General features: G+C 49.5%; 4 protein-coding genes across 9 annotated transcripts in view; 3 read left to right on the top strand and 1 right to left on the bottom strand.

Annotated features, from left to right (window-relative positions):
• PPM1G (protein phosphatase, Mg2+/Mn2+ dependent, 1G) overlaps positions 1-8,312 on the top strand; it is a 27,910-nt gene extending 19,598 nt beyond the window's left edge. Inside the window, exons 2-10 of the mRNA XM_012652458.1 lie at positions 3,073-3,142; positions 3,632-3,717; positions 4,030-4,162; positions 4,834-5,249; positions 5,837-5,974; positions 6,296-6,530; positions 6,909-7,038; positions 7,285-7,387; positions 7,703-8,312. Coding sequence (XP_012507912.1) covers positions 3,073-3,142; positions 3,632-3,717; positions 4,030-4,162; positions 4,834-5,249; positions 5,837-5,974; positions 6,296-6,530; positions 6,909-7,038; positions 7,285-7,387; positions 7,703-7,906 — 1,515 coding nt within the window. The 3' untranslated portion in view covers positions 7,907-8,312. The remainder of the gene's footprint in view (positions 1-3,072; positions 3,143-3,631; positions 3,718-4,029; positions 4,163-4,833; positions 5,250-5,836; positions 5,975-6,295; positions 6,531-6,908; positions 7,039-7,284; positions 7,388-7,702) is intronic.
• A 472-nt stretch (positions 8,313-8,784) lies between these two features.
• On the top strand, positions 8,785-12,312 carry ZNF513 (zinc finger protein 513). 3 transcript variants are annotated; one of them, XM_012652454.1, is made up of 5 exons: positions 8,937-9,057; positions 9,280-9,435; positions 10,492-11,079; positions 11,169-11,845; positions 12,027-12,312. In XM_012652454.1, exons 1-5 carry the CDS (start codon positions 9,003-9,005, stop codon positions 12,084-12,086), a joined length of 1,536 nt encoding a protein of 511 aa, XP_012507908.1. In that variant the 5' UTR covers positions 8,937-9,002; the 3' UTR covers positions 12,087-12,312. The 3 variants fall into 3 exon arrangements, with proteins under 3 accessions (XP_012507907.1, XP_012507908.1, XP_012507909.1); XM_012652453.1 differs by having other exon boundaries at positions 8,785-9,057; positions 11,169-12,312; XM_012652455.1 differs by lacking the exon at positions 8,937-9,057 and adding an exon at positions 9,155-9,183 and having other exon boundaries at positions 11,169-12,312.
• Positions 12,313-12,415: 103 nt separating this feature from the next.
• On the bottom strand, positions 12,416-18,181 carry SNX17 (sorting nexin 17). Of its 2 annotated transcripts, none has more exons than XM_012652456.1 (15): positions 17,874-18,181; positions 17,340-17,414; positions 16,237-16,354; positions 15,656-15,720; positions 15,294-15,404; positions 15,090-15,180; positions 14,871-14,958; positions 14,553-14,622; positions 14,153-14,245; positions 13,853-14,056; positions 13,590-13,715; positions 13,362-13,439; positions 13,147-13,221; positions 13,014-13,055; positions 12,416-12,929 (listed from the first exon to the last, which is right to left on the bottom strand). In XM_012652456.1, exons 1-15 carry the CDS (start codon positions 17,934-17,936, stop codon positions 12,816-12,818), a joined length of 1,413 nt encoding a protein of 470 aa, XP_012507910.1. In that variant the 5' UTR covers positions 17,937-18,181; the 3' UTR covers positions 12,416-12,815. The 2 variants fall into 2 exon arrangements, with proteins under 2 accessions (XP_012507910.1, XP_012507911.1); XM_012652457.1 differs by lacking the exon at positions 17,874-18,181 and adding an exon at positions 17,694-17,805.
• A 19-nt stretch (positions 18,182-18,200) lies between these two features.
• Positions 18,201-23,570, top strand: EIF2B4 (eukaryotic translation initiation factor 2B, subunit 4 delta, 67kDa). 3 transcript variants are annotated; one of them, XM_012652450.1, is made up of 13 exons: positions 18,201-18,397; positions 18,773-18,816; positions 19,143-19,278; positions 19,468-19,674; positions 19,987-20,069; positions 20,608-20,699; positions 20,935-21,049; positions 21,252-21,328; positions 21,503-21,605; positions 21,869-21,996; positions 22,449-22,626; positions 23,037-23,217; positions 23,320-23,570. In XM_012652450.1, the coding sequence occupies exons 1-13, from the start codon at positions 18,367-18,369 to the stop codon at positions 23,517-23,519; spliced, it is 1,575 nt and encodes a 524-aa protein (XP_012507904.1). In that variant the 5' UTR covers positions 18,201-18,366; the 3' UTR covers positions 23,520-23,570. The 3 variants fall into 3 exon arrangements, with proteins under 3 accessions (XP_012507904.1, XP_012507906.1, XP_012507903.1); XM_012652452.1 differs by having other exon boundaries at positions 18,229-18,397; positions 19,471-19,674; XM_012652449.1 differs by lacking the exon at positions 18,201-18,397 and having other exon boundaries at positions 18,679-18,816; positions 19,471-19,674.
• The last annotated feature ends 2,112 nt before the right edge of the window (positions 23,571-25,682 follow it).

Here is a 25,682-nt window from a genome sequence, read left to right as displayed (position 1 = left end):
CATCAGTGTAATTTTGCACAAAAGGATATTTCTGTTTTAATGTTCATTTTTTGATTACTAATAGGTTATATATTTTTTCATATGTTCACTGGGACTAGAGCCTTCTGCTTCAAAATTGCACGCGTTTGTGAGGAGCAAATGAGGAAGTCAAAAAGATGGTTTGAATAGAGGGTGTGGTACAAAAGGGAGAGTACAGCTGTGATCTAGAGTGGCACTGCAGGACGGGGAAAGACCATTTGATCCTCTTGTTCCACTGGAAGGAGTGGACAGGAAGATTGTTTCTCCCTCGTCTACCAAAAAAGTGGAATTAGTTGGGTCAGCTTCTTACATGTCAGTAATAAATTGAGTCTTTTAAAAAACACTTAATTTACTTTTGAAAAAGTTAAACATTCCTGTGGTTCTTGTTGCCATTGTCTGCACCCTTATGCCCTCCCTTAACCACTTTTATTGGTTGTTTGTGTATCCCTGTAGATGAAAAGACAAATCTATTCCTGTTTCCCTTTCTTACACAAAAAGCAGCTTACCGCATACATCGTTTTGCACTTTGCTTTCTTTATTTAACAAAATATCTTGGAATTCTTTCATGGTTTTTTGGTTTTGTTTTTGTTAAGGGAATCAATACTTACGGTGGAACTACAGTACTCACTAAAATGATTTTAATTGAGTGTTACTTAAATGTGTACAAACATAGAACTGGACATAAATTCCATGCCTGCAAACCAAACTACAGAATCAACAGGATTAAAATCAACATTAAAGGGATGCAGTTGTTTTTGCTGAAACTAATTAGACCTCACAGCATGACTTAGGTAGTGACCACTGAGGTACAGGTTCTTATGGGTTTAGCATGCGTATACCCACACTATATCTCATGCTGATTCAAGTCTACCACTGCTTTTCTGAAATCCAACCCAGTGCTCCTTTATTCTACTTTTTCCTTTTCCCAAAGCATTTCCTATTTATTGTGTATATCTCCCACTGGAATGTAAGTTTTTTTTTTTTTTTAATGCAGTGTGGGTCTTTATTTTGTTTGCTGATATATTCCAAGCACCCAGAACACATCCTGTCACATAATGGGTACTCAAATATTTGATGAGTGAGTGAATGAACAAATGAATTCTTAAGCACATTCAAGTTTGAGAACCACTGGTAGAGGATGCTGGGGCAATAGACAATCAGAAGTGCATGTGTGAAGTGCTGACATGGTGGTGAGAAGAAACGAAGGCTCAGGAAGATAAACCCTGGCTTAGAGGGAAGGGAGGTGGCTAGTGTGGCAGGTAGTGGAATGGTTGAAAGAGGGAGAAGATGACCTTTGGTCTGTGGTGCTCTCTAGGTTCTGGGAATGAGGCTAAGAGGCAGTGCTGTTGATGTTGACCTTAGCTATGTGCCATCAAGTGCCATTCATGGCAGCCCCTTAGCTTCTGGCCTTTTTCTCCTGGAGACGGTCAGAGGGAAGTACAAAACTAGCCCTTTTTTGGATACTTTCCTTCCCCACCTTAAAATAACTAAGTTTTATTATTTAGACTTTTTTTTTTTTTTTTTGAGACAGGGTCTCACTCTGTTGTCCGGGCTAGAGTGCCGTTGGCATCAGCTTAGCTCACAGCAACCTCAAACTCCTGGGCTCAGGTGATCCTTCTGCCTCAGCCTCCTGAGTAGCTGGGACTACAGGCATGTGCTACCACACCCAGCTAATTTTTTTCTATTTTTAGTTGGCCAGCTAATTTATTTCTATTTTTAATAGAGACAGGGTCTCGCTCTTGCTCAGGCTGGTCTTGAGCTCCTGACCTCAAGTGATCCTCCCGCGTCGGCCTCCCAGAATGCCAGGATTACAGGCATGAGCCACCACGCCCGGCCTATTATTCAGACTTGTATAAGTAAGGCATAGTCTTATTTCAAGAGCAATAGAGGAAGCACTGCACTCAGATTTTCTCACTATTAATATAATTAGAAATTTTAAAATGCTAATGCCTGAAAGAGGAAGGAGAACTATGATTGGAATTAACTTATGCAAGGATAACTAGCCAAAGTAAATAGCTGATTGATATGTATCCTTTTTGTTTGCAGAGAATACCTGAAGGAGGGTTGGATTGTTTTCCAAGATGGGGCAGAGTAAGCGACAGCACATTTTTACCTAGGTCTGATAGTCTTGGCGGAACTTTGGCTTTGCCTGGAACATTAGTTTGGGGTGGCAGAATTTTGTTGTTACAAGAATTTTGATTAAGCTCAGCCTTCCAACCGAAATATTTCTGTGGCAAGGCCATTGCAAACTTCTCTTCAGGTGTGCTATGCCATTAGATTTGAATGATGTCTCAGTTCTGCCTGGGAGTAGGAGGCAGGAAGGCTGACTATATGGGGTGTTGTATATTCCAGTTAACAATCACTGAACACAGCCTAGTTTTATAGGATTATTTGTTGGAAGATACTCTTTTGTAAATATAGCCTCTGCCTAGCTTGAGGGTAACTTCTTCAGTGAGTTAAAGCTTTGAGAAAAGAGGGGAAGAATTCGTTTTGATGGTACTTTTTTTTTTCTTTGTATTAGTGTATGTGTACAGCTTAACAAATTTCTAGTGCTTTCAGTTAATCTATTTTAGGATTCTCCTAGAAACTTTTCAGGCTGGTAAGACCCTTAAGTCTCTTTTTGATATCTTTCCTAACATTTTCTTCCTTCTAGTTCACAAATTCAAAGAATGGGTCTGGAAATGACTTTGATCCTTTATTCTGGTTATCCCCATAGTTCCCACACATCCTTTGGGGATCAGGTCAGGTCTATTTCCAACAGCCAAATATTCTGCCATCTGGACTGAAATCTCCTAGGTTGAGGCTACTAGATTATAGAGATAATAACCTCAGATTCTCCCTTCCTTTCTCCCTTCTTGCCTCCCTCCCCTTCTCCTTCCCCTGTACTTCTTTTCTTACTTTACCATCCTATCTTCCTTTCTTATTTCTAGGCCATGTAGGCCAGCCAGGGAAGGGTTAGTGAGATTAAGGTATGAAGGTGATCCTTATGACCTCAGGTGCACAAGTAGGAATATCCTTTGACTTTGAGACGTGCTGACTATGCTTTTTTCCTAGGATGCACACAACTGTATTCCTGAGCTGGACAGTGAGACAGCCATGTTTTCTGTCTACGATGGACATGGAGGTAACTTTAGCAGATCATATTGGTAACATTTTAGGACCCCAATTCCACACTTTATAGGGCAAGAACAGGTCCATTGTTCTTTTATTTTCCAGGGTCTAGTCCTCAGATATCATTTCCTGCTTGGTGCTAGTTTTCTCTATTCTGCCATTCCTTTTTCCCAATAGAGTATCGTATTGGTTTATAATCCTACCAGGCTTTGTTTTAATCCAAAAAGCTCTTATTACTTTAGCATTTATCTTTTTTCACTGAAGAACTAAGTATGCAGGTGAGAAAAGACAAGGGATATATTAATATACCCTGAGAGACGTTATGATGAAATCCATTTTCTGGGTTAGAACTTTCCAAATGCCCTTCAGGTAGGTTCCAGGTGTGCTAAGATATTTATCCCCTCAACCCTAGGGGTTCACTCCAGTATGACACGTAGATATTATGTCGCTTTCTATGTGTGGGAAATAGTACTTTGGGTGACATTTCTTACCTTTCTTCTAGGGGAGGAAGTTGCCTTGTATTGTGCCAAATATCTCCCTGATATCATCAAAGATCAGAAGGCTTACAAGGAAGGCAAGCTGCAGAAGGTCTGTCTCCCCACACTCTCTGTTCTCCGCTTGTGTAGGCTTTCCCTTCTCTGCCCTCTAGCAGCTGCTGATTTACTGCATTTCTTCTTAAAGAATTCTGTGCCTCAACTGAGCTTATTGGGCCTTTTTTCACCTGTTTTATTATTCCCATGTCTCAACGGTTTTAATTCTCTGTGAGTGTCACCTAGCATGATGGATCCCATTCTAATTTGCATCCCATCCTTTTGCCCAGGATTGAATATATAGGCATTTCATTTTGTACCCACTGTACTTTTTTCCACACTTGTCTTATATTATTTTGCTTATATCCAGGCTTTAGAAGATGCCTTCTTAGCTATTGATGCCAAACTGACCACTGAGGAAGTCATTAAAGAGCTGGCACAGATTGCAGGGCGACCCACTGAGGATGAAGATGAAAAAGAAAAAGTAGCTGATGAAGATGATGGTGAGTATGGCATCCTGTGTTTGAGGGGAAATCAGCATTTTAAAAAAAGTGTTCTTTAATATATATTATTTATTTATCAATTCTAACAGAGAATGGCTTTCTAAGGATCCGAGGAGTCCTCACATTAAAGAACCCTATGGTGTTCTCCTGCACTACATATGGATAGGAAAAGGAAGGGGAGAATTAACCTTTGTTGAGTGGCCAGTGTCTTAGTTATAAGTATTTTTATATACATAATCTTTTGTCATTGTGATGGGGTCTTCCTAGTTCCTGTTTGTATTTATGTGCCTTTTTTTCAACACTGGAGCAGTCATTAGCCCCAGTAGCTATTCATTAAGCCTTTACCCTAGGCCTAGACTAGCACTGTAGGCTTCCTGGGTCCTCAGCCAGAATAGGGTTTCCAACTTAACAACAAATGAGAAGTGAGAGGGGAAATATAGTAACTAGTAGTGTTCCTTTGACTAAGAAGGGGGTGAAACACAAAGTCAAAAAATATCTGTGGAGAAAGAAGCTAGGGGATATTCTTCTGAGACTTGATCAGTGAGAGGAGCTTTAGGAGTGGGAGGTCATGGGGAAGTTCGAGCTCAGGCTGCAAGGGCTGATGGTAGCGAGAGGGACTGGTCCCTTGAGGAGTCTGGCACGGGGGCTCTGATTTAGCCTCTTCCCTGCAGTGGACAATGAGGAGACTGCACTGCTGCATGAAGAGGCTACCATGACTATTGAAGAGCTGCTGACACGCTACGGGCAGAACTGTCACAAGGGCCCTCCCCACAGCAAATCTGGAGCTGGGACAGGCGAGGAACCAGGGTCCCAGGACCTCAATGGGGAGGCAGGACCTGAGGACCCATCTAGGGAAACTCCTTCACAGGAAAATGGCCCCACAGCCAAGGCCCACACAGGCCTTTCCTCCAGCTCGGAACGTGGGACTGAGGCAGGCCAAGTTGGTGAGCCTGGCACTCCCACGGGTGAGGCTGGGCCTTCCTGCTCTTCAGCCTCCAACAAGCTGCCTCGAGTTGCTAAGTCCAAGTTCTTTGAGGACAGTGAGGATGAGTCAGATGAGGCGGAGGAGGAAGAGGAAGACAGTGAGGTAAGGGCCTGTGAGGGCAGGCAGTTGCTGAAGTCGCAGAGAGGGCCTGTTTGGTTGCCATCTGTAGCTTTCAACTCTCTTTTCCTTCTCCTGGTTTGACATCATTCCCTAAGATCCACTGTATTCTAAGCTTTAGCCTTCTAAAATTCATTGATCTCTACCATCATGGGTGCCATTTTCCTTCTTACCTTTTCCTTTGACGATACTATAACAAATAGATCTAGTTCTGGCCTTTCAGAGTCTGTCTCCCAGAGAGAGAACAAGAAGATAGTTGTTGCTACCTTGGATATTTGGGTGTTTCCTTCTCTGGGCAATTTATTTCTGACCATGTAGCCTGGAAGGTACTTTTGGCTGGCAGCCCTGGCTTTCCCCAGGGCTTCTTGCCAGTGCTAAGCCCAGTTCAGGATGTCTATCATACTCATCCTAGCCCTTTCTCCTCCCTGAGATTTTCCTGATCATGTAGTTGTATCTTTCAGTGTTTTGAGGACCTGTGTATAGTCAGGGCCTCTTGGTTCTGAGTGTGAGTTGGGGGGAGGGGGGCAGGGGGTCATCCCAGTCTCAGCAGTCTGGGATCCTCCCTCTGGCAGGAATGCAGTGAAGAAGAGGATGGCTACAGCAGTGAGGAGGCAGAGAATGAGGAAGATGAGGATGACACTGAGGAGGCTGAAGAGGAGGATGAAGAAGAAGAAGAGATGATGGTGCCTGGGATGGAAGGCAAAGAGGAGGTGTGTGGGGAAGGGGAGCCGTGAGTCTGGAAAAGCCAACAGGCAGTTGTGAATCCTGATTCTGATTTTGAGACAGGGATCCCTTCATACTTTAGTACAGAAGTTGTGGTCACGTGGATTTATTTTGCACAGGGAACTAGGTGGTAAGCCTTTTGGGTAGAGTTACCTAAAACATGGGGAGGGAGTGTATACTGTCTCTGGAGAGATGAATCTGTGCTCTGGGGTTCCCAGTGAAAGAAGGCATGGGTGAATGGTTAGGTGTGCATCAATGAGGAACTTACATCCTCACGTCCATTTTTATGCTCCTTTCTTCCTCCTAAGCCTGGCTCTGACAGTGGTACAACAGCAGTGGTGGCTCTGATACGAGGAAAACAGTTGATTGTAGCCAACGCAGGAGACTCTCGCTGTGTGGTATCTGAGGCTGGTAAAGCTTTAGACATGTCCTATGATCATAAACCAGAGGATGAAGTAGAGCTAGCACGCATCAAGAATGCTGGTGGCAAGGTCACCATGGATGGGCGAGTCAACGGGGGCCTCAACCTCTCGAGAGCCATTGGTAAGGGCCAAGATGGGAAAGACTTCTGGGGTCTTGCTCTCTGTTTCAGACTACCTAGTAGCAAACTGTAATCTTCTTAGCCTTTGTACCTTTGAAAATGTTTAAATTTCTACTACCTCTATCCTTAAACATCTCTGTGAAATAACTAAGCTGGGTATCATTGTCTTTAGTACCTTTTAGCTGATGAAAAAGACCAGACTTCAGGTTCAGCAACCTGATGGCAGGACTGAAACTAGAAAAGCTAGAACTCAGTTTTCCATTCCACTAGATGATAGAACTTTGTAAAGAAGGGAAATGAATGGCAAAGTTTGACCTGCCTCAAACAAGTTTGTGGTAAGTGTTCAAACTACTCATCAAACAATCATTCTTTTACTTCAGGAGACCACTTCTATAAGAGAAACAAGAACCTGCCACCCGAGGAACAGATGATTTCAGCCCTTCCTGACATCAAGGTGCTGACTCTCACTGACGACCATGAATTCATGGTCATTGCTTGTGATGGCATCTGGTGAGCACTGGCAGAATGCCCTAAAATCCCCTTTCTGCGGCATTACTTCTCTTATAGGGCATGGAGCTCCTCTAAGGTTAGAGCCTAGGCAGACCTCTTGGTGAGTCAAGACCACCGAGCCTAAGACAGAGCTAAGGAAAATTTCTGTAGGTGTTTACATTGGTCTGGGTCACCACTTCTAGCTACACTCCTCAACTCTGCTTTGGTGAGACTAAAGAAGATTCTGATTATTGTTTTTGACCCCAGGAATGTGATGAGCAGCCAGGAAGTTGTAGACTTTATTCAATCAAAGATCAGCCAGCGTGATGAAAATGGGGAGCTTCGGTTATTGTCATCCATTGTGGAAGAGGTGAGTCCCAGGGTGAAGAGAGGGTGTGTGGTCTGCACAGCCAAGGTTTACGCTCTCCACCTGGGCTTACGGCCAGAGCCTGGGAGTACCATTAATAACTGATGGACGCCAAACCCTGACTAAAAGTACCACCTTCCATCATTTCCCTGACTTAGCCTTATGCCTCAGGGACTAGCAAGTGGGCTGTTTTGTGTTGATACCTGTTGCCCATTCCTCTCTCTCTACCACCCTTTCTTAGCAAGCCCTCTTGTGGAACTCTAGGTTCCCAGGAAGGTGTTCAAACCCCGTGGCTGAGCTACCCCATCCCTTTTGTAGCTGCTGGATCAATGCCTGGCACCAGACACTTCTGGGGATGGTACAGGGTGTGACAACATGACCTGCATCATCATTTGCTTCAAGCCCCGAAACACAGCAGAGCTCCAGCCAGAGAGCGGCAAGCGGAAACTAGAGGAAGTGCTCTCTACTGAGGGGGCTGAAGAAAATGGCAACAGCGACAAGAAGAAGGCCAAGCGGGACTAGCAGTCATCCAGACCCCTGCCCACCTAGACTGTTCTGAGCCCTCCGGACCTGAGACTGAGTTTTGTCTTTTCCTTTAGCCTTAGCAGTGGGTATGAGGTGTGCAGGGGGAGCTGGGTGGCTTTACTCAGCCCATTCCAAAGAGGGCTCTCCCTCCACACAGCAGCCTGGGAGCCTCTGCTGTCCTCCCCAGCCGCCTGCGTGCTCCTTGGGCTCATCACCGGTTCTGTGCCTGTGCTCTGTTGTGTTGGAGGGAAGGACTGGCGGTTCTGGTTTTTACTCTGTGAACACTTTATTTAAGGACATTCTTTTTTATTGGCGGCTCCATGGCCCCCAGCCGCTTGCACCCGCTCTCTGTTGTACACTTTCAATCAACACTTTTTCAGACTAAAGGCCAAAACCTAATTGTGCCCGTGGTGTCCTTTTTTCTCTGCTGCTGTGGCCCCAGATTCGGCCCCATCGGTAGCATCTATCGAGCCCCTCCGTGTGCACGTGTGAGTGTATGTGTGTCTGTGTGTGTAGAGGCGAGGGGGCCGGGCACTGTGACTCTCCGGAGCGAGCTGCTGGCAGGCCGGCCTGACGTCGCGGCTCCCTCTCACCTTCTCTTGGAGTCGGGAATGAGTTCCTCGTTCCTCCTGGGAGGGGACAGGAGCTGGCTGGCGGGCCCAAGTCAGACGCCGGAGGGCCGGGCTCCTGCTGCCTGGCTCTCCGCCCCGGTTTCCTCACGGCCGCTGACTGGCTCTCCCGCCAGCTCTCGTCACAATCACTTCCTGGTCACGCCGCAGGGGCCCTCGCCGCTGCTACTTCCCAGGGACTACGCGTCCCGTGCGGCTGTGCGGCAGCGGAAGCGGAAGCGAGTACGGAGGTACCAGCTGGTCTCCGTAGGGGGGTAGGGGGCTCCATGAATGGAAGCGGCGGCGGCGGCGGGAGCGGCCTGAGTTGGGCGCCGGGGCCGGGGCCGGGGACTGCCCAGGACCCGCGCCGCTGCATGGGGGTGGCCCGCGGGCCTTGAGAGGAAGGGCGGACGGGCGGGCCGAGTTGGGAGGGGCGGGGCCGGGCGGCCGCAGGCCGGAGTCGCGTCGGGCTGGAGCCGGTCACGATGCCCCGAAGGAAGCAAAGCCACCCGCAGCCCGTGAAATGCGAGGGGGTCAAAGGTCAGGGGTCACGGGCCTTGATGGGGGAGGAGCGGGGGTGGGGTCAGTGGAGTGGGTTCAGGTCGGGGTGGAGAGGGATTCCTGAGGGATGGGGTGGGCCATCTGGACTCCTAGCTTACCACTGAGGTACTAAGGGAACCCGAAAGGGTCAGCGCGTACGGGAAGTGTGGTCCACGAGGCCTGGCTCCTGAGGGAAAATCCACAACCCCCTCCCCTCTTCAGTGGATACTGAAGATTCCCTCGACGAAGGACCCGGGGCCCTGGTATTGGAGAGTGATTTGCTACTAGGCCAGGATCTGGAGTTTGAGGAGGAAGAGGAAGAGGAGGAAGGTGACGGCAACAGTGACCAGCTCATGGGCTTCGAGAGAGACTCTGAAGGTAGGTTTTGGGGACTTGGTTAAGGGTTTGTGACCGCTGGTGACCCTTGGCCCTTCAAGAGGCAGGTCAGGGTTTAGTGTCAGTGAGCAAAACACCATTTCCTGTCACAACTTAGGGCTGGTTTAGTTTACGTTTGTGCTGGATTACTGTTTGTTTCATGGTCCAGTCAGTTCCATCACTTTGTGGAGGTGAAGTTCTGGGGCATGGTCAAAGGTGGTGTGAATAGGAAGGAGGGTGGGTGAATCACATGGAGCAACTGGTTAAATGTAAATGCCCTTGTCACCTTCCCCAGCCCATTCCTTACTTGTGTGTTTACTTTTAAGAGGTTTAGGGAAGCAGCCCCTCAGTAAATCATTGAAGTCAGTACTTTAAACTTGTTTTCACCTGCAGCATAAGCTCCTTTGTATTGAGAGGTTTTAGCTCGTCTTTAAATATCCTTCCACATTGCTCTTCCCTGTGATCTCAGCATCACCCTACCCTAATTTGCTGCAGTACCTACCCACTTAAGCCACTTATGAAGGATTTTTTAGAAAGTCATTGAGGGAATCCATGTAAACATGAATCTGTATTACATGCATTACTCTCATTGTTTCCACTTTCCTCCAAATTTTGCCTCAGAGATAAGTTTTACTTTATAATCAGGTCCATACTAAAAGGGGCTTTACTAATATAGAGCTTAGAAAAAGTTCTCAGGCCTCTCTGCCTTTTGTATTTTTACTTTCTTATACCAAGAATTACGTTATTGATTCATTTCAGTCTGTAGTGCACCACGAGTCCTTGATTCTTTTCCATTCAGCAAAACTAGATACAGCTCAATTCTGCCATCACTAGGTTAGTCCAGGCTTAGAGGTAGACAGTTCATGTTGAATTTTCTAGAATCACTGCAGGGGAAGACCTTGATCCCTAGGAGGGAACTAAAGGGATCATCAAAGCTAAGAAAGAGAACAAGGGCCAACAAGAAAGGGCCAAGCAAGTGGGGAGACCATAAGTGAAAAGGAGAGATTGGAGCCTGATCCTACCCCATGCTGATGTCTTTTCTCATGTCTGTGTCTGCAGGAGACTCTCTGGGGATCAGGCCTGGGCTTCCCTATGGGCTGAGCGACGACGAGTCTGGGGGCGGCCGGGCACTAAGTGCTGAGAGTGAAGTTGAGGAGCCAGCCAGGGGTCCAGGGGAGGCCAGGGGTGAGAGGCCAGGCCCAGCCTGCCAGCTGTGTGGGGGGCCGACAGGTGAGGGGCCGTGTTGTGGGGCAGGAGGGCCGGGTGGGGGGCCCCCGCTGCCCCCACGGCTACTGTACTCATGCCGCCTCTGCACCTTCGTGTCCCACTACTCGAGCCACCTGAAGCGGCACATGCAGACACACAGCGGGGAGAAGCCGTTCCGCTGTGGCCGTTGCCCCTACGCCTCAGCCCAGCTCGTCAACCTGACACGACATACCCGCACCCACACTGGCGAGAAGCCCTACCGCTGTCCCCACTGCCCCTTTGCCTGCAGCAGCCTGGGCAACCTGAGGCGGCATCAGCGTACCCACGCAGGGCCCCCCACTCCTCCCTGCCCGACCTGTGGCTTCCGCTGCTGTGCTCCAAGACCAACCCGGCCTCCCAGTCCCACAGAGCAGGAGGGGGCAGTGCCTCGGCGACCTGAAGGTAAAAGAGCAGGAACCAAAGATCCTGGGACATGGATGGGTGTCCCTAGAATAATTGGATTCATAGCCCAGGTCTCCTTTTCCCCACAGATGCTCTGCTCCTTCCAGATTTGAGCCTTCATGTGCCACCAGGTGGTGCCAGTTTCCTGCCAGACTGTGGGCAGCTGCGGGGTGAAGGGGAGGGCCTCTGTGGAACTGGATCAGAACCACTGCCAGAGCTGCTGTTCCCTTGGACCTGCCGGGGCTGTGGACAAGAGCTGGAGGAGGGTGAGGGTAGTCGGCTGGGAGCTGCCATGTGTGGGCGCTGCATGCGAGGAGAGGCTGGAGGGGGTGCCAGTGGGGGACCCCAGGGCCCCAGTGACAAAGGCTTTGCGTGTAGCCTCTGCCCCTTTGCCACTCACTATCCTAACCACCTGGCCCGGCACATGAAGACACATAGTGGTGAGAAGCCCTTCCGCTGCGCTCGCTGTCCTTATGCTTCTGCTCATCTGGATAACCTGAAACGGCACCAGCGTGTCCACACAGGAGAGAAGCCCTACAAGTGCCCCCTCTGCCCCTATGCCTGTGGCAACCTGGCCAACCTCAAGCGTCATGGTCGCATCCACTCTGGTGACAAACCTTTTCGGTGTAGCCTTTGCAACTACAGCTGCAACCAGAGCATGAACCTCAAACGCCACATGCTGCGGCACACAGGCGAGAAGCCCTTCCGCTGTGCCACTTGCGCCTATACCACAGGCCACTGGGACAACTACAAGCGCCACCAGAAGGTGCATGGTCATGGTGGGGCAGGAGGGCCTGGCCTCTCTGCCTCTGAGGGCTGGGCCCCACCTCATAGCCCACCTTCTGTTTTGAGCTCTCGGGGTCCACCTGCCTTGGGCACAGCTGGTAGCCGGGCTCTCCATACAGACTCACCCTGAACTAGGTCCTTCTTCCCCATGTTTTATACAGACGGACCAGAAGCCACCTTCTCCTTTGTCCCCCGCTGGCCAGGGGCTCCACAGAGACTAACCTAGGCGCTCTAAAGACCAGCCAAAACCCATGGGCAGGGGGCCCATATGGACCAAGGGGCCTTGCCTTGACTGATGCACTTCATGAGCTCAGTGAGAAGGGCCCTGTATTTGCCTCCACTGCTCCCAGGGGCTGTGGATGAACTGGCTGGGGGACTACCTAGCCTCCCACCTGTTTATTTAACTTATTTCAGTGCTTTATAATAAAGGAAACACTAACAAAGCCATGTCTATGCTGAATTGGCAATGGCAAGCACAGTTTGGCCTTACCCTTAGCATAGAAGTCCATGCTGTGATGGGGAAGCAGGGGCAGTGAGAGGGAAACAGAGGTAGGCAGCAATCAGGCTGAGTTTAATGATGGGGGAGCTGGGCCAGACCGTATACAGACCTCTGCCCATCCCCTTGGCCCATGGCCCCAAAAAGCTAGAAGCAGCCCAGGGGGAGCTGTGGTTCCTCCCCCAAGGCAGGTAGCCATGGTCCCTTGGACTTTGTGCAAAATACTAAATGCTAATTTGGCATCGAGGGCCAGCTCTGAAAAGAGAGGGAGCAATCCTTTGTGCAGCCAGCCCAGGGGGGAAGGGAAGGTGTGTTAGAAGGCCCCTGGCCAAAAGGAGCAAAGGGGAAGGTAGGAAGGAGGAAGGAAAAGACCCCCCAGCTTAGGGGACACAGGCACAGGGCAAGTTTCTGTAAATTCCTCTGGGGTAGAGGGCAGACATCCAAGCAGTGGAGATTACAGATCCTCATCTCCAATGCCCTCAAAGGCGAAATTGCCGTGGACATCACTGGCACTGGCATCTGTGCTGGGACTGCCAATTCCCCGCAAGCTCACAGCACTCAGCTTACTCTGTAACAGAGGCAGGGTAGGGGTCAGAGGGCTTGAGCCTGCGAGATCCCTGCAAACACCAACCTCGCCAACCCTGTAACTCACTGAGAGTTTGACCACAGACTCCCGGCTGGCATCAGGTGACTCCTGGGGAGGAAGAGGCAGAGGTGTCAGAGACTCACTGGGGGAGGTGAGGCAAGGTTGGGAGCCAGGGTCCTGACCAGGAGGCAATACTTACAAGCAGCGGTGGGGACTTCACTGCTTGCTGGCTGTCTGAGCGTCTCAGGGTGCCTCCCACCCGCCGGCGCAGCATCTACATACAGACACAAAGTGCTGGTAAGGGCAGGATCACTTCCTCTCCCTCTCAAGAGAAGCCTCACACCTAGGACAAAAGGCAGGGGGAGCACAACCGCTCAGCTGCTTAGTCCACGCTTAGCCCACACTGCTGCCTACCTTCCTGATACTGCCGCCAGATTTCTTTATCATCAGTTCATCTACCATGGACTGTAAGCAGATGCTCATCATGATGGCCTGAGGGTAAGAAGAGTACTCAGTCTGACCAGAGTGGTAATCCTGAGCCCAACACCACAAAGACAAGGGCTCCCACTCACATGGAGTCCTGGAAGCCCTAGACTTGGGTATCTAAGGGGCTCCAGAGGAGGCCTGAGGGTGGGCTCACACCTGGGGGCTGGTGATGGTGACCCACTGTAGCCGGTCCTTGCTCATGAGGTATTCAAAAGCTAGTTCCAAGCGCACCTCACCGCGGCCCCGGCCTGGGCTGCTCGTGCCTCCACTGGGCAATGGCACCTGGAAGAGAAGAGGAATTAGGCTGAGTTGATTCTGACTAGCCTGCCTCCCTTCCTGATCAACTGCCGCCCATTCCTGAAGCTCAAGGCTTGCCAAACCCCCATCCCAGAAGGCCTCCGCTTCCTTCCCTGACTCACAGAGGAAGTAACCCGCCAGCATCGCATGCGGGTGACCCGGAAGGAACCTTCACGGAGCTGCTGGCCAGGCAAGCGGAGCTGGAGGCTGAGCTCACTGTTGCCTGCACTCACTACCACGGGACAGTCCTTCTCCGGGAAGTCAGCCACACAGGCATCAAAGCGCAGGTAACCATAGTGCCGTAGCGTCTGGGCCAGCCGCAGGAACTGAAAAATGGTCATCACATAGAGTGGGTTAGGAGGGGGAACAAGGCAGCTCAGAAAAAGCAACCCCTTGGAGGAAGACGGAGAGGCAGTGCTCACTTCCTTCTTGGAGACCTTCTCTTGCAGAGATTTGAGTTGCCGATGTTGCTCCTTGGTGACCAAGATCCACCCACGCTCAATATCTGATACCGTCTACAGTGGAGACAAGGGGTGAGGGGTGAGGGATGGGGGCTCCCAGTCAGCAGTCCAGGGAAGGTGTCCACAGTTACCTCTGTCCAGTCTGACCCCTAGGCCCCACAACTTAGCGACCTCTTTGCAGTGAGTCCTTGATCTTATCAGCTTTATAAAGTATGAGAGCAGAGGTTGTGCCAGGAGCCCTGACAGTATTCTAGGAACTTCCCCATGAACTGGGAACAGAGACATGAAAGGAGTTTTCTTGGGAGAATGGGACACCAGAGTCATTTCCAGGGGAAGGGTTCTGAGGCAGCTCCAAGCTCACCTGAGCATAAAGCAGGTTCAGGCCAACCCGGTTCTCCATGACATCGTCATCATAGGCAGAGTCCCAATAACTGTGAGGCCAAGGGGTGGAAAGGGGTAATGGGGCTAAGCTGGGGTAAGGCAAGAGGTAGGATGGAAAACGGGCAAAACAGGAGCAATCTAGAACTATCCAGGGCTAATGGGGGCATAGTGGGAAGAAGCTGGGGAGGCCTGGTAGAAACACCCAGCACTATACCCCCTAGTCCAGATTACTCTGTCTCCATATGTGGCCCAATAATCCAATCCAGCACCTTCCCCCTCCTCCAGGCCCAGCCCTGACCTCTTCCTTAGCACAATTTTGTACTCTTGACTCCGAAGACTGGTAACAGACACATAAGGCAGCTCAAACTCTTGCAACTTCCGAACAACTATGGGTTAAAAAAAAAAAAAGGGAAATCAAGAAAGAAGCACCTTGAGGAAATGCTCCATTTTGAGGGAGATGGGAAGGCAAACTCACTACTGCAAGCACAATGAGGTGGTAAAGTCCAGAGAAACTCACAAGAAAAGGCTCCATCCTCTTTTTCTCGAACTAGGAAAAGACTAAAATATCCGATCAAGTCATCTGGAAGATCCAGCTTTGCGGCCACAGCCTAGGGGTAGGGATAGGAAGTACAGCTCATCATACTGGCTGGTTCCAATCATCCCCTAACCCAGGACCCTGGGATGCAGGGGGAGGATGGGCAGTGCCAAACAAGCACCTCACCTCCAGGACATCCTCAGTCTGGTCTGAAGTTAGCACGTTGACCAGAACTTTCTGCCCGTTGCTGAGCAACACTTCCAAGGAGACCTCCTCTGTGGGGACCTGTTGTGTCTCCTGTTGTGAGCACACATGGGGATGGGAGGCACTGCCTTTGTAACACCTGACCCATCCCCAACTATTTCTAGGTCCCTATAGTGTCTTTATTCTTAGTTGCTTAAATACATGCTGGGATTTCCTTGGTACAGCAGAAGTTCCATTCCATAAAAAAAGGTGCCAGGATGACTCCTCTGTAGCCACATCATTAAAATGACATGGTCTTCCAGCAAGCTCCTCCCCTTAAATCCTGGTCCCACCCAAAGCCTTACCTGTTGTGCCCGACGCAGGAAACTATTGAAAGTCTCACTGCTCCCAAGCAATGGGTCTTGCCGAACTGTGGGGACAAGAGAACGAAGTTACAGGAACTTAGGGTTCACTCTTGGCTTCCCCATCCTCTTCTTAGTAGGTCCCCCCGACCCCATTTCCTGGGCTGATGGTGGCCTGCCACATCCCCCAGCTGGCCTCACCTCACTCACTGTTTGCATAAATTCTTCACCTGCCCCACCCTTGGTTGCCATCTAGGTGAGTCCAGTCTATAGAACTAGGGAAATAACAATGATGTTAATCTAAAGCACATGAGATACAAATTAAGTTCTCCCTACTGATCTAAATTGCTTTAAGACTATTTAGTGTTATACTAGTGTTTCTCACAGATGTTGGTGCCCAAATTGCTTTGCTAGTATATAGAGTTACACATCCTTGTAGGCTATTTACTTTGCTAACTAAATAACAAATCAAATAAGAGACTTACCAGATCTAGAAATTAATTAGGACCGTCTACAGAAACAGCTGTTTTTGAGTCTCTCCCCACCATCCTCAACAAGGCCTAAAATTTCCTCCAACCACTCACCAGCTTGCATGTACTTCTCTAACTGCTCCCTCCTCTGTTCTACCTCAGCAGGTGTCAGAGAGAAAAGCTTCTTTGGGGGGAATGCAGGAAGCACGTTGGCCCCATACTCCTTCCGAAGCTATTTAGAGAAAGAGATACAACCCTTCACATAAACATAGAAAATGAAATGAGGCAACCTAGACTCATCATGTTCTCTTGGAACCCCTTCCCATCCCTTAGTCGCTGCTCCCCTATCTATCATGGTCATCTGGGAAACAATTCCTTTGGCAGAAGTGGCATCTCAAGGGAGCTGTCCTAGATATAAGTTCTTTTCTATCTTACTGTGTACAAGTCAGGCCCTTCATAGTGTGGGGAGGGTTGGTATGGGGCCAGGAACTATAGGAAGCCCTTGGTTACCTAGCAAGAGTGTTCATTGAACCCTCACAGGAAGCAAAGGGATTTATAATGTGCACAAATAGTTTAGTAATAGCTAAGTATGTTCACAGAGTGTCTTAGGACTTAAAGGGACTTTGCAGATCAAGGAATTCATTTTTCAGCTGTAGAAACCAAGGCCCAAAGAAATTAGGTAACTTGCTCAGGATTGCAAAACCAATTCTCAGTAGAACCAGGACTCTCTACTATGTTAAATAGAGCTCACAATCTGGTGAGGAAGACAAAGAAACATTGCATCACAAATACATAATGATAACTGGAACAGCTACACACACTGAAATAAGCCAGAGGACAGACAAGGAAATTGGCGAATGGTTTGTATAAAGAGGGAAAAGAATTTCAAGTTGTAGCCCAGATGACGGAAGGAATGTGCTCTGGCAGCCGAGGGGGTTTGGTTTTTCTATGCAGGGGCAAAGTCTGAAGAACAGTAATACGGGACAGAAGCTGGAAGGAGGATGCGAGTATAGGGAGGAACAGTTACTGCACAGACGTTAAGCTTAGGGAGTTCGGGGAAATGTCAGACAATAAGATAAAGCAGGACCCTCCCCAGTGGCAGTGATTAAAGGGGAACTACAGCCTACGGGAATGCGAAAAGGGGGCAAATGAAGATACTGATGCCCATGTGTAGGAAGGGGCTTGGAACTGCGTCAAGGCAGGGGTGCTAGTCCCACCTGCTCGTGCAGCCCCAGGAGCTGGCTGTAGCGCACCCGACAGTGCAGGACTCCATTCACGTGAATGTTATAGGCCTGAGAACACAAAAACAGGCAAGCACTTTAGGATCGCGGTCTGGGCTACCTCCTTGAGAACCCTAGCCGGAAGTTAGAAACTCCGTCTGAGTAACGCGCCAAGATCTCCCGACGGTTAGTTTGCCTGTTTTCCAAAAGGCCAGGTTCCAAAGCAGACGGGCCAGTCGGGGGAATCTCGGGCGCTTGTGTTGCAGTCTTCCTCCCCAAGAGGCCAATGACGCCCACCACAGCAGCCGCGGCCTAGCCGGGGGAAGCGACCCAGCTGAACAAAGGACCTACAGGAGCTGGGGCGACCTCGATACGAATTTGAGGCATGAGATAAGCTCCCACAGAGGCCGTCGGGTGTCGGCGGCCCAGGACCAGGCCCGAAGAGTGGCGGTCAGGCCTCGGAGGCCGCTAGGAGAGGGCTCGGGCCCGTTGTCCCCGCCCCTGCCGGACCCGGCTCCGGCCGCTCCTCACCACGTAGGCGGAGCCGCCGCTGTCCCCGCTGCGGGATTCGGTCTCAGGAATGGAAAAGTGCATGTTCCCTACGGCAGGGCCCGGCCGGGCTTCGGGCTGTGAGGGCCGCAGCGGCTCTGCACGCTCGCTTCCTTCGCTCAGTGAGTCCCCGCAGCCTCACTCGCCATTTTGGGGGGCCTGAGATTGGCGGTGGGTAGGCGGTACGACGTCGGCTCTGGAGCGCAATTACCCTGGCATGCTGGGAACTGTAGTATAAGGGGCAAGAGAGCCTGTTGGGACTGGGAGCTCAAAGTGGAATTGGCCCGCATCACGACCCGTAGTAGTCCGGGGCGGGCCTCAGTGCGCTGGGGAGATTGCAGTCGGCTTGGGGCTGTGCGCGGCGTGCGCCGGCGGCTCAGCCTCCGGCCCAGGTGGCGCTGTAGACCCAGTGACCGCAGAGCAAGGCACTGGGGCGCTCGGTGACCGCGGCGGGCGGAGCCGAGGACCGACGGTGATGGCTGCTGTGGCTGTGGCTGTTCGCGAGGGTGAGTGAAGGTCCGGGCCTGGCTACAGGTACGCGAGCCGACGAGCTCAGACGGCTAATGCTGGGCCCTGAGCCCCTTGGGACCTGACGTTCAGTTCTGGCGCCACGCTGGACTGTGGTCTACACAGTCTCCAGCGCAGCCTCGCGCCGCGTACCGGCTGGTTCCTGTGGAAGATTGGATGACCCCTTTCTCGATCTTCTGCCTTTCCTTTGATCCCGCCGCGCAGTGCGTCCCCACGCGGATCCCCGGCTCGCCTTGCGCCTGGCGGCAGAGCCGTGGTCATGCCAGCCCAGCAGCCAGCTGCGCCGAGTACGAGTCCCCCCAACCTCTCCCGGAGCCTCTCCGGCTCACTTTGTGCCTTGTTTTCTGATGCAGACTCGGGATCCGGGATGAAGGCGGAGCTTTCTCCTCGGCCTGGGGTAAGTGAGGGTGCCTTCCCAAACCGCCTGCCAAGCGCTACGCAGGGAGCTGTGCCAGCTTCATTCTACCCCAGCTCCCATCTCGTTTCAGCGTATTTCTCAGTAAAGCCAGGAGAATTTACAGAGTTCTTTCAACCTCAACAGTATATGATTCTGACCCTGGAGGAGAAGATTCAATCTCTGTGGGATGTAAACTTGTAACACGTAGCTTGTGGCAGTTAGGATTAATGGGGAGTTAACCATGTGAGAGTCTTGTAAGCATCCAGTAATGTTTACTTACATTTGGAATTGTTGGGGAAGAGCAGTGTCCTATGTCTGTGTCTCAGGCAGGAGGTAGGGAGATGACCCAAGAAGAGAAGCTGCAGCTTCGGAAGGAAAAGAAACAGCAGAAGAAGAAACGGAAGGAGGAAAAGGGGGCAGAACCAGAAACTGGCTCTGCCGTATCTGCAGCCCAGTGTCAAGGTGCGGAGGTCTTTTTTAAAGGACTGGTAGAGGGATGTGGTGGGAGAGAGAAGGGGGAGACATGACAAAGTTGGTCTGAACAAGTGAAAAATGAAGAGGTTTGGATAAACAAGGATCGAGAAGCTAGCTTTGGCTGGGGCACAGATATCGCCTGCCTGTGGCTTGGGCACCTCTTACTTACACCGTTAGTAGGTCAAACCAGAGAACGGCCAGGACCTGGCAATCAGTTGGGCACTCCTGGGGAGAAAATTCCAGCTGGTAGGAGTAAAGCTGAACTTCGTGCTGAGCGGCGAGCCAAACAGGAGGCCGAGCGGGCCCTGAAACAGGCAAGAAAAGGGGAACAAGGAGGGCCACCTCCTCAGCCCTGCCCCAGCACAGCTGGAGAAACCCCCTCAGGTATATTCCCTTCATTTTAAGATCTCTGTTACTACTAATTCTCATGCCGGCTCAGGCTTCCCCATTGTAAAATAGCTCTTCCCTCCCATTCTCACCTTGGGATCCAGAGCTCAAAATTCTTTCCTGAACCCCATCATCCTATCCCTATTTCTCTTTCTATCCTCTTCTCCCGTTACCTCTAACCCCGTTCTGTTTTTCTTTTTTTTCCAACTGCCCCTCCATTCTGTTTTTCTTGAGGCCCTTAATGCTCTAAGAGCAAATTACCCATTTCAAGACCTACAGTGTCTTGAAAACATGATCATTATCTCCTAGGAGTGAAGCGTCTTCCTGAGTACACTCAGGTCGAGGACCCCACACTTTTGAGAAAACTTGTTAAAAAACCAGAGCGACAACAGGTAGGAAGTGGGTTTGGTACATGGCCAGAAAGAGCCTGGGGAGATGGGCTGGAGGGAGGAGAGGTGCTTGGGGCAAATGAGACCCTGGAGAAGGATGGACATTTGGGTCAAACTAGTCTTTTTTTTTTAAGACAGAGTCTCACTCTGTTGCCTGGGCTAGAGTGCTGTGGCGTCAGCCTCACTCACAGCAAACTCAGACTCCTGGGCTCAAGCAATCCTACTGCCTCAGCCTCCCGAGTAGCTGGGACTACAGGCACGCGCCACCATGCCTGGCTAATTTTTTTTATATATATATATTTTTAGTTGTCCAGCTGATTTCTTTCTATTTTTTTAGTAGAGACAGAGTGTCACTCTTGTTCAGGCTGGTCTCGAACTCCCAAGCTCAAACAGCCCGCCCGCCTCAGCCTCCCAGAGTGCTAGGATTACAGGCATGAGCCACTGCGCCCGGCCTCAAACTAGTCTTACTCTTCATTTCCTTTCCAGTTTCATCCCATAAGTTTTAAACTCTGGGCCATTGGTCCTATTCTGTTTTGTTAAGGTTCCTACACGAAAGGATTATGGATCCAAAGTCAGTCTCTTCTCTCACCTACCACAGTACAGCAGACAAAATTCTTTGACCCAGTATATGAGGTAGGATCCTATGAAATTGTTGTAACTTTTAAGTCTGAGGAGTTGTAGTAACTCAGTATTGAAAGTGACTGGAAATTTGAGAGGGGATCTGTGGGAAGAAGTATGCACTCAAGGCAAAACTCTAGAGGAAATGGGGAAGTCTGTGCTGGTGAAGGAAGTTCCTTTTTATCAGGGGCAGGTGGGCAGTAGGTGCTCAAGCTCCCTTGCAAAGTATGTGACACCACCATCCCATCAGCATCCCATCCTCTGTGATCCACCCAGCCATGGTGCGACTTGGCCTGCAGTACTCCCAGGGCCTGTTCAGTGGCTCCAATGCCCGGTGTATTGCCCTGCTTCGTGCCTTGCAGCAGGTATGCCCCGTCCTGTTCTCTCTTATGACCAACCCCACATTCCCTAACACTACCCCGGCTTCTCTCACCCAAGGTCATCTCTAGGGGAAAGAGGGAATGACTCCCACCCTCAGAACACTTTTCTCAGTGAAGCTTACCCCCACCTCCCTTGCAGAGACCTTTATTGGGAGGCATTTTGCACATCAATTTGTGTACTCTATAGGTGATTCAGGATTACACAACACCTCTCAATGAAGAACTCTCAAGGGATCTCGTGAATAAACTAAAACCTTACATCAGGTAGGGACAACCACTACAAGTCTACTCCCACCTTACCCAATCCTTTTCTTGTACTCTTTCCTGCTCTTTTATCTCTATTTTCATTTTTCTGTTCTCTGTTTTCTGTTTAAAGAAATTTTTTTTAATGTGAAAGCTTTGTAAGTTGTAAAGAGTTGCACAAATATGTTGTTATAGCTTCCTGACTCAGTGCCGTCCCCTGTCAGCGAGCATGTACAACGCCATCAAGTTCCTTAACAAGGAAATCACCGGTGTGAGCAGCTCCAAGCGGGAAGAGGAGGTGATGAGTATGAGGAATGAGAAAGGCATGCACCTGTGGGTAGAGTTAAGAAACATGTTCACAACTCCCAGGAAGGCCAACACAAGCCATTTTGACCTAGTCAAGGGTTAAGGAAGTGGTTGGGCATTCTGACTTGTGCCACGTCTGGGCTCCCCTAGTTCGCCTTCGGGCCTATCATTATATATGTATTCAAGCATCTGACATGATAATTAGAGGGAGAAATGTGTCCATTTCTTGTTCCCTAAGCATCTTATTCCATTTAGGCCAAGTCAGAACTTCGAGTAGCCATTGATCGATACGTGCAAGAGAAGATTGTGCTTGCAGCTCAGGCAATTTCACGCTTTGCTTACAAGAAGATCAGTGACGGAGATGTGATCCTGGTATATGGATGGTATGGTCCAGACCCTATGACTGAGCAAATTGGGGAGTGGAATGATGTGAAGAAAGGACTGGCGGGGCGTGGTGGCTCATGCCTATAATCCCAGCACCCTGGGAGGCTGAGGCTGGAAGATTGCTTGAGGCTAGGAGCTTGCGACCAGCCTGGGCAACATAGTGAGACTCCATCTCTACAAAGAATTAAAAAAAAAAATTAGCCTGGCATGGTGGTATACACGTATAATCGTAGCTGCTCAGGAGGCTGAGGTGGGAGGATCACTTGAGCCTAAGAGTTTGAGGCTGCAGTGAGCTACAATTGTACCGCTGCACTCCAGCCTGGGCAACACAGCAAGACTCTATCTCAAAAAAAAAAAAAAAAATAGAAGGGACTACCCCCTTGCCTTTGGAAATGAGCTAGTCATCAGTTAGTGACATTGATAACTGAATCTTCCTCTCCATTCACTCTAGTTCATCTCTGGTATCACGAATTCTTCAGGAGGCTTGGGCAGAAGGCCGGCGGTTTCGGGTAGTAGTAGTGGACAGCCGGCCACGGCTGGAAGGAAGGCACACACTACGTTCTCTGGTCCGTGCTGGGGTCCCTGCTTCCTACCTGCTGATTCCTGCAGCTTCCTATGTGCTCCCAGAGGTGAGGGCAGAGGAGAGGGACTCCAAAGTTGGAGGTAAAGGGTGCAGTAATATAGACATAATCCCATCTTCCCAAGGTTACAATTATTTAGAAATACTAGAATTATATAGCCCTGCTTATATTTAACAGGAAGAACACCTACAGTATGCCATAACATAGTCTAACTATTGCAAGAACATTATATTAAACTAGTAGTCAGCAAGAGGAAACAGGACAAAAGTAACTTCAAAGTTTAGTTTTCCTATAGGCAATTTGGTGAGTCAGTGGTTAAGTGTTTTCCAAGAAGAGGAACCATCATTAAGATTTGTTACTTGTCTTAATATTGCTATCCTGGGCAGAAGTAGGGGACCTTATTCTGCATTGATACAATGACATTTTCTTTCCCCTTCCTCACTCTCCAAAACAAACAGGTTTCCAAGGTGCTATTGGGAGCGCATGCACTACTGGCCAATGGGTCCGTGATGTCACGGGTAGGGACAGCACAGCTGGCTCTGGTGGCTCGAGCCCATAATGTGCCAGTACTGGTCTGCTGTGAAACATACAAGTTCTGTGAGCGTGTGCAGACTGACGCCTTTGTCTCTAATGAACTAGGTAAGGAGGGCAGAAGAGAAGTTTCCAGGGACCTGTGAAGATTTGAGTGGGAGAGGGGAGGTCAAACTACAACTATGACAATGGGTACCCCTTCCATTGCAGATGATCCTGATGATCTGCAGTGTGAACGGGGAGAACACGTAGCCCTGGCTAACTGGCAGAACCACCCATCCCTACGGTTGTTGAATCTGGTCTATGATGTGACTCCGCCAGAGCTTGTGGATCTTGTGATCACAGAGCTGGGGATGATCCCTTGCAGTTCTGTACCTGTTGTCCTACGAGTCAAGAGCAGTGACCAGTGAGGGGGGGAGAAACACAGGGTGAATAAATAACATACTCCCTACCCTCAGCAACTTTGCTGCCTTTGTATCTCTTTTAGCACCTCCACCACTTAAGTTAGGAGCCCAGACTCTCCAACCCCTCTTATAACCTGCAGCTAACCTCAGACCTTTGTAGAGACCCTCTTGGGTGACTAGCTGCAATGCTAATGCTTTGGGGCCAAGGTGAAGGTCAGTATGGAGACCAAAAACTATCCAAATCATCAGTCATTTATTTAGCATCTACTTGCCAGACACAGAGCTAGGTATGAGGAGGAATATGAGAATAAATAACAGTCCTAACTTTAGTAATAAGTTAGCATTTATTGAGTACTTACTGTGTGTCAGTAAGTGTCCTGAACCCTTTCTTACCCATTTAGGAGGATTAATACAACTCTGTGAAGTAAATGAGATTCTATAGATGAGAAAATGGAGGCACAGAAAGGTTTAGACTTTAGTTACCTGCCCAGGGTAACATGGCTAAGGCACAGAAAGGTTAAGTCACTTGCCCAAGGCAACACAGCAAATTAGTAGCTAAATCAGGTTATGCTCTCAGGTAGTCTGGATCCAGAGATAGTGCCCTTAACTTTTATGCTGTATGCTCTTAAGGAGTACTTAATGGTGTAGGAAGATAGACAATATCTACAGTATGAGATTAACTCTACTAGTAGTATGAACAAATGTCTTGGAAACAACCAAAGGTGATGCCACTGGGTCTTGAAAGGTTGGTGAAAACTTCACAGGTAAGATCTGACCTAGTCCTTGAAAGATTACTTTCCCAGTTGGGAAAAAAAATGGTAAGGCGGATCAGCAGAGGAAATAGCTCAAATACAAAGACAGAATACGCCTTAAAATGAGTGGCTGATTTCAAGGTGTCAAGTAGTGTAGTGAAGTTAGAACTGAGGCTTAACGTTGAGTGGTAAAGCTGCAAAGGTAGGTTGAGGCCAGACTGTGAGTCTAACCACTGGTTAGCTTCATCCGTTTTGTGTGCATATGTCTGTGTGTGTTTTATTGTAGTTTTTTGTTTGGTTTTTTTTTTCTTTCTTGAGACAGGGTCTTTCTCTGTCACTTGGACGGGAGTGTCATCATAGCTCACTGCAACCTCAAACTCCTGGGCTCAAGGGATCCTCTTGCCTCAGTCTCCTGAGTAGTTCAAAGCCACCACTACAGGTGTGAGCCACCACACCCAGCTATTAATAATGTTTGTATTTTTTGTAGAGATGGGGTCTTGCTCTGGTTCAGGCTGGTCTCGAACTCCTGGCCTCAAGCCTCAAGCAGTCCTCCCGTCCCAGCCTCCCAAAGTGTTAGGATTACAGGGATGAGCCACTGTGCCCAGCCTTTATTGCAGTTTTTCAAGCAGCACAAAAGTAGAGTGAACTTTACAAAGAATTCCCATCACAATGCAACAGTTATCAAGATGTGCCACATTAGAGAGCCAGGCATAGTGGCTCATGCCTGTAACCCCAGTGACACTAGAGGCTGAGGCAGGAGGATCACTTGAGTCCAGGAGTTCAAGACTGCAGTAACCTATGATCACCACTACACTCCAGCCTGGGTGACAGACTGAGACCGCTTCTCTTAAAAAAAAAAAATTTCCCAGTTGGATTGAGAGTCAAAAAAAAAAAAGATTTGTCCCATTTTCTTCCTCTTCTGTTTTGTTTTTCCTTGCCAAAGTTACTTTAAAGCAAATCGCAGATATTATATCATTTTACTCCTATAAACGTCAACATGTGTCTCTAAAAATACGGAATGGAGGCTGAGCAATGGCTTACGCCTGTAGTCCCAACTATTGGGGAGTCTGAGGCAAAAGGATCCCTTGAGTCCAGGAGGTTGAGGCTACGGTGAACTATGATGCCACTGCACTCCAGCCTGGGTGACAGAGCAAAACCCTGTCTCAAAAAATAAGTATTAAAGGCTGAGCAATGGCTTACGCCTGTAGTCCCAACTATTGGAGAGGCTGAGGCAGGAGGATCCCTTGAGTCCAGGAGGTTGAAGTTGCAGTGAGCTATGATGAGGCCACTGCACTCCAGCATGGGTGACAGAGTGAGAGCCTGTCTCTTCCTCCCCCCCTGCAAAAAGGAGGAAAATGCTGGGCCCACAAAAATGTCCTGCCTGGGACAAGGGGTAAGAGGATGTGAGAATAGGCAA

This window comes from Propithecus coquereli, unplaced genomic scaffold, assembly GCF_000956105.1.
Source record: "Propithecus coquereli isolate 6110/MARCELLA unplaced genomic scaffold, Pcoq_1.0 Scaffold39, whole genome shotgun sequence".
Classification (NCBI taxonomy): Eukaryota; Metazoa; Chordata; class Mammalia; order Primates; family Indriidae; genus Propithecus; species Propithecus coquereli.
Note: the sequence above shows the minus strand (reverse complement) of the source record. Positions and strands in the feature narration are given on the sequence as shown.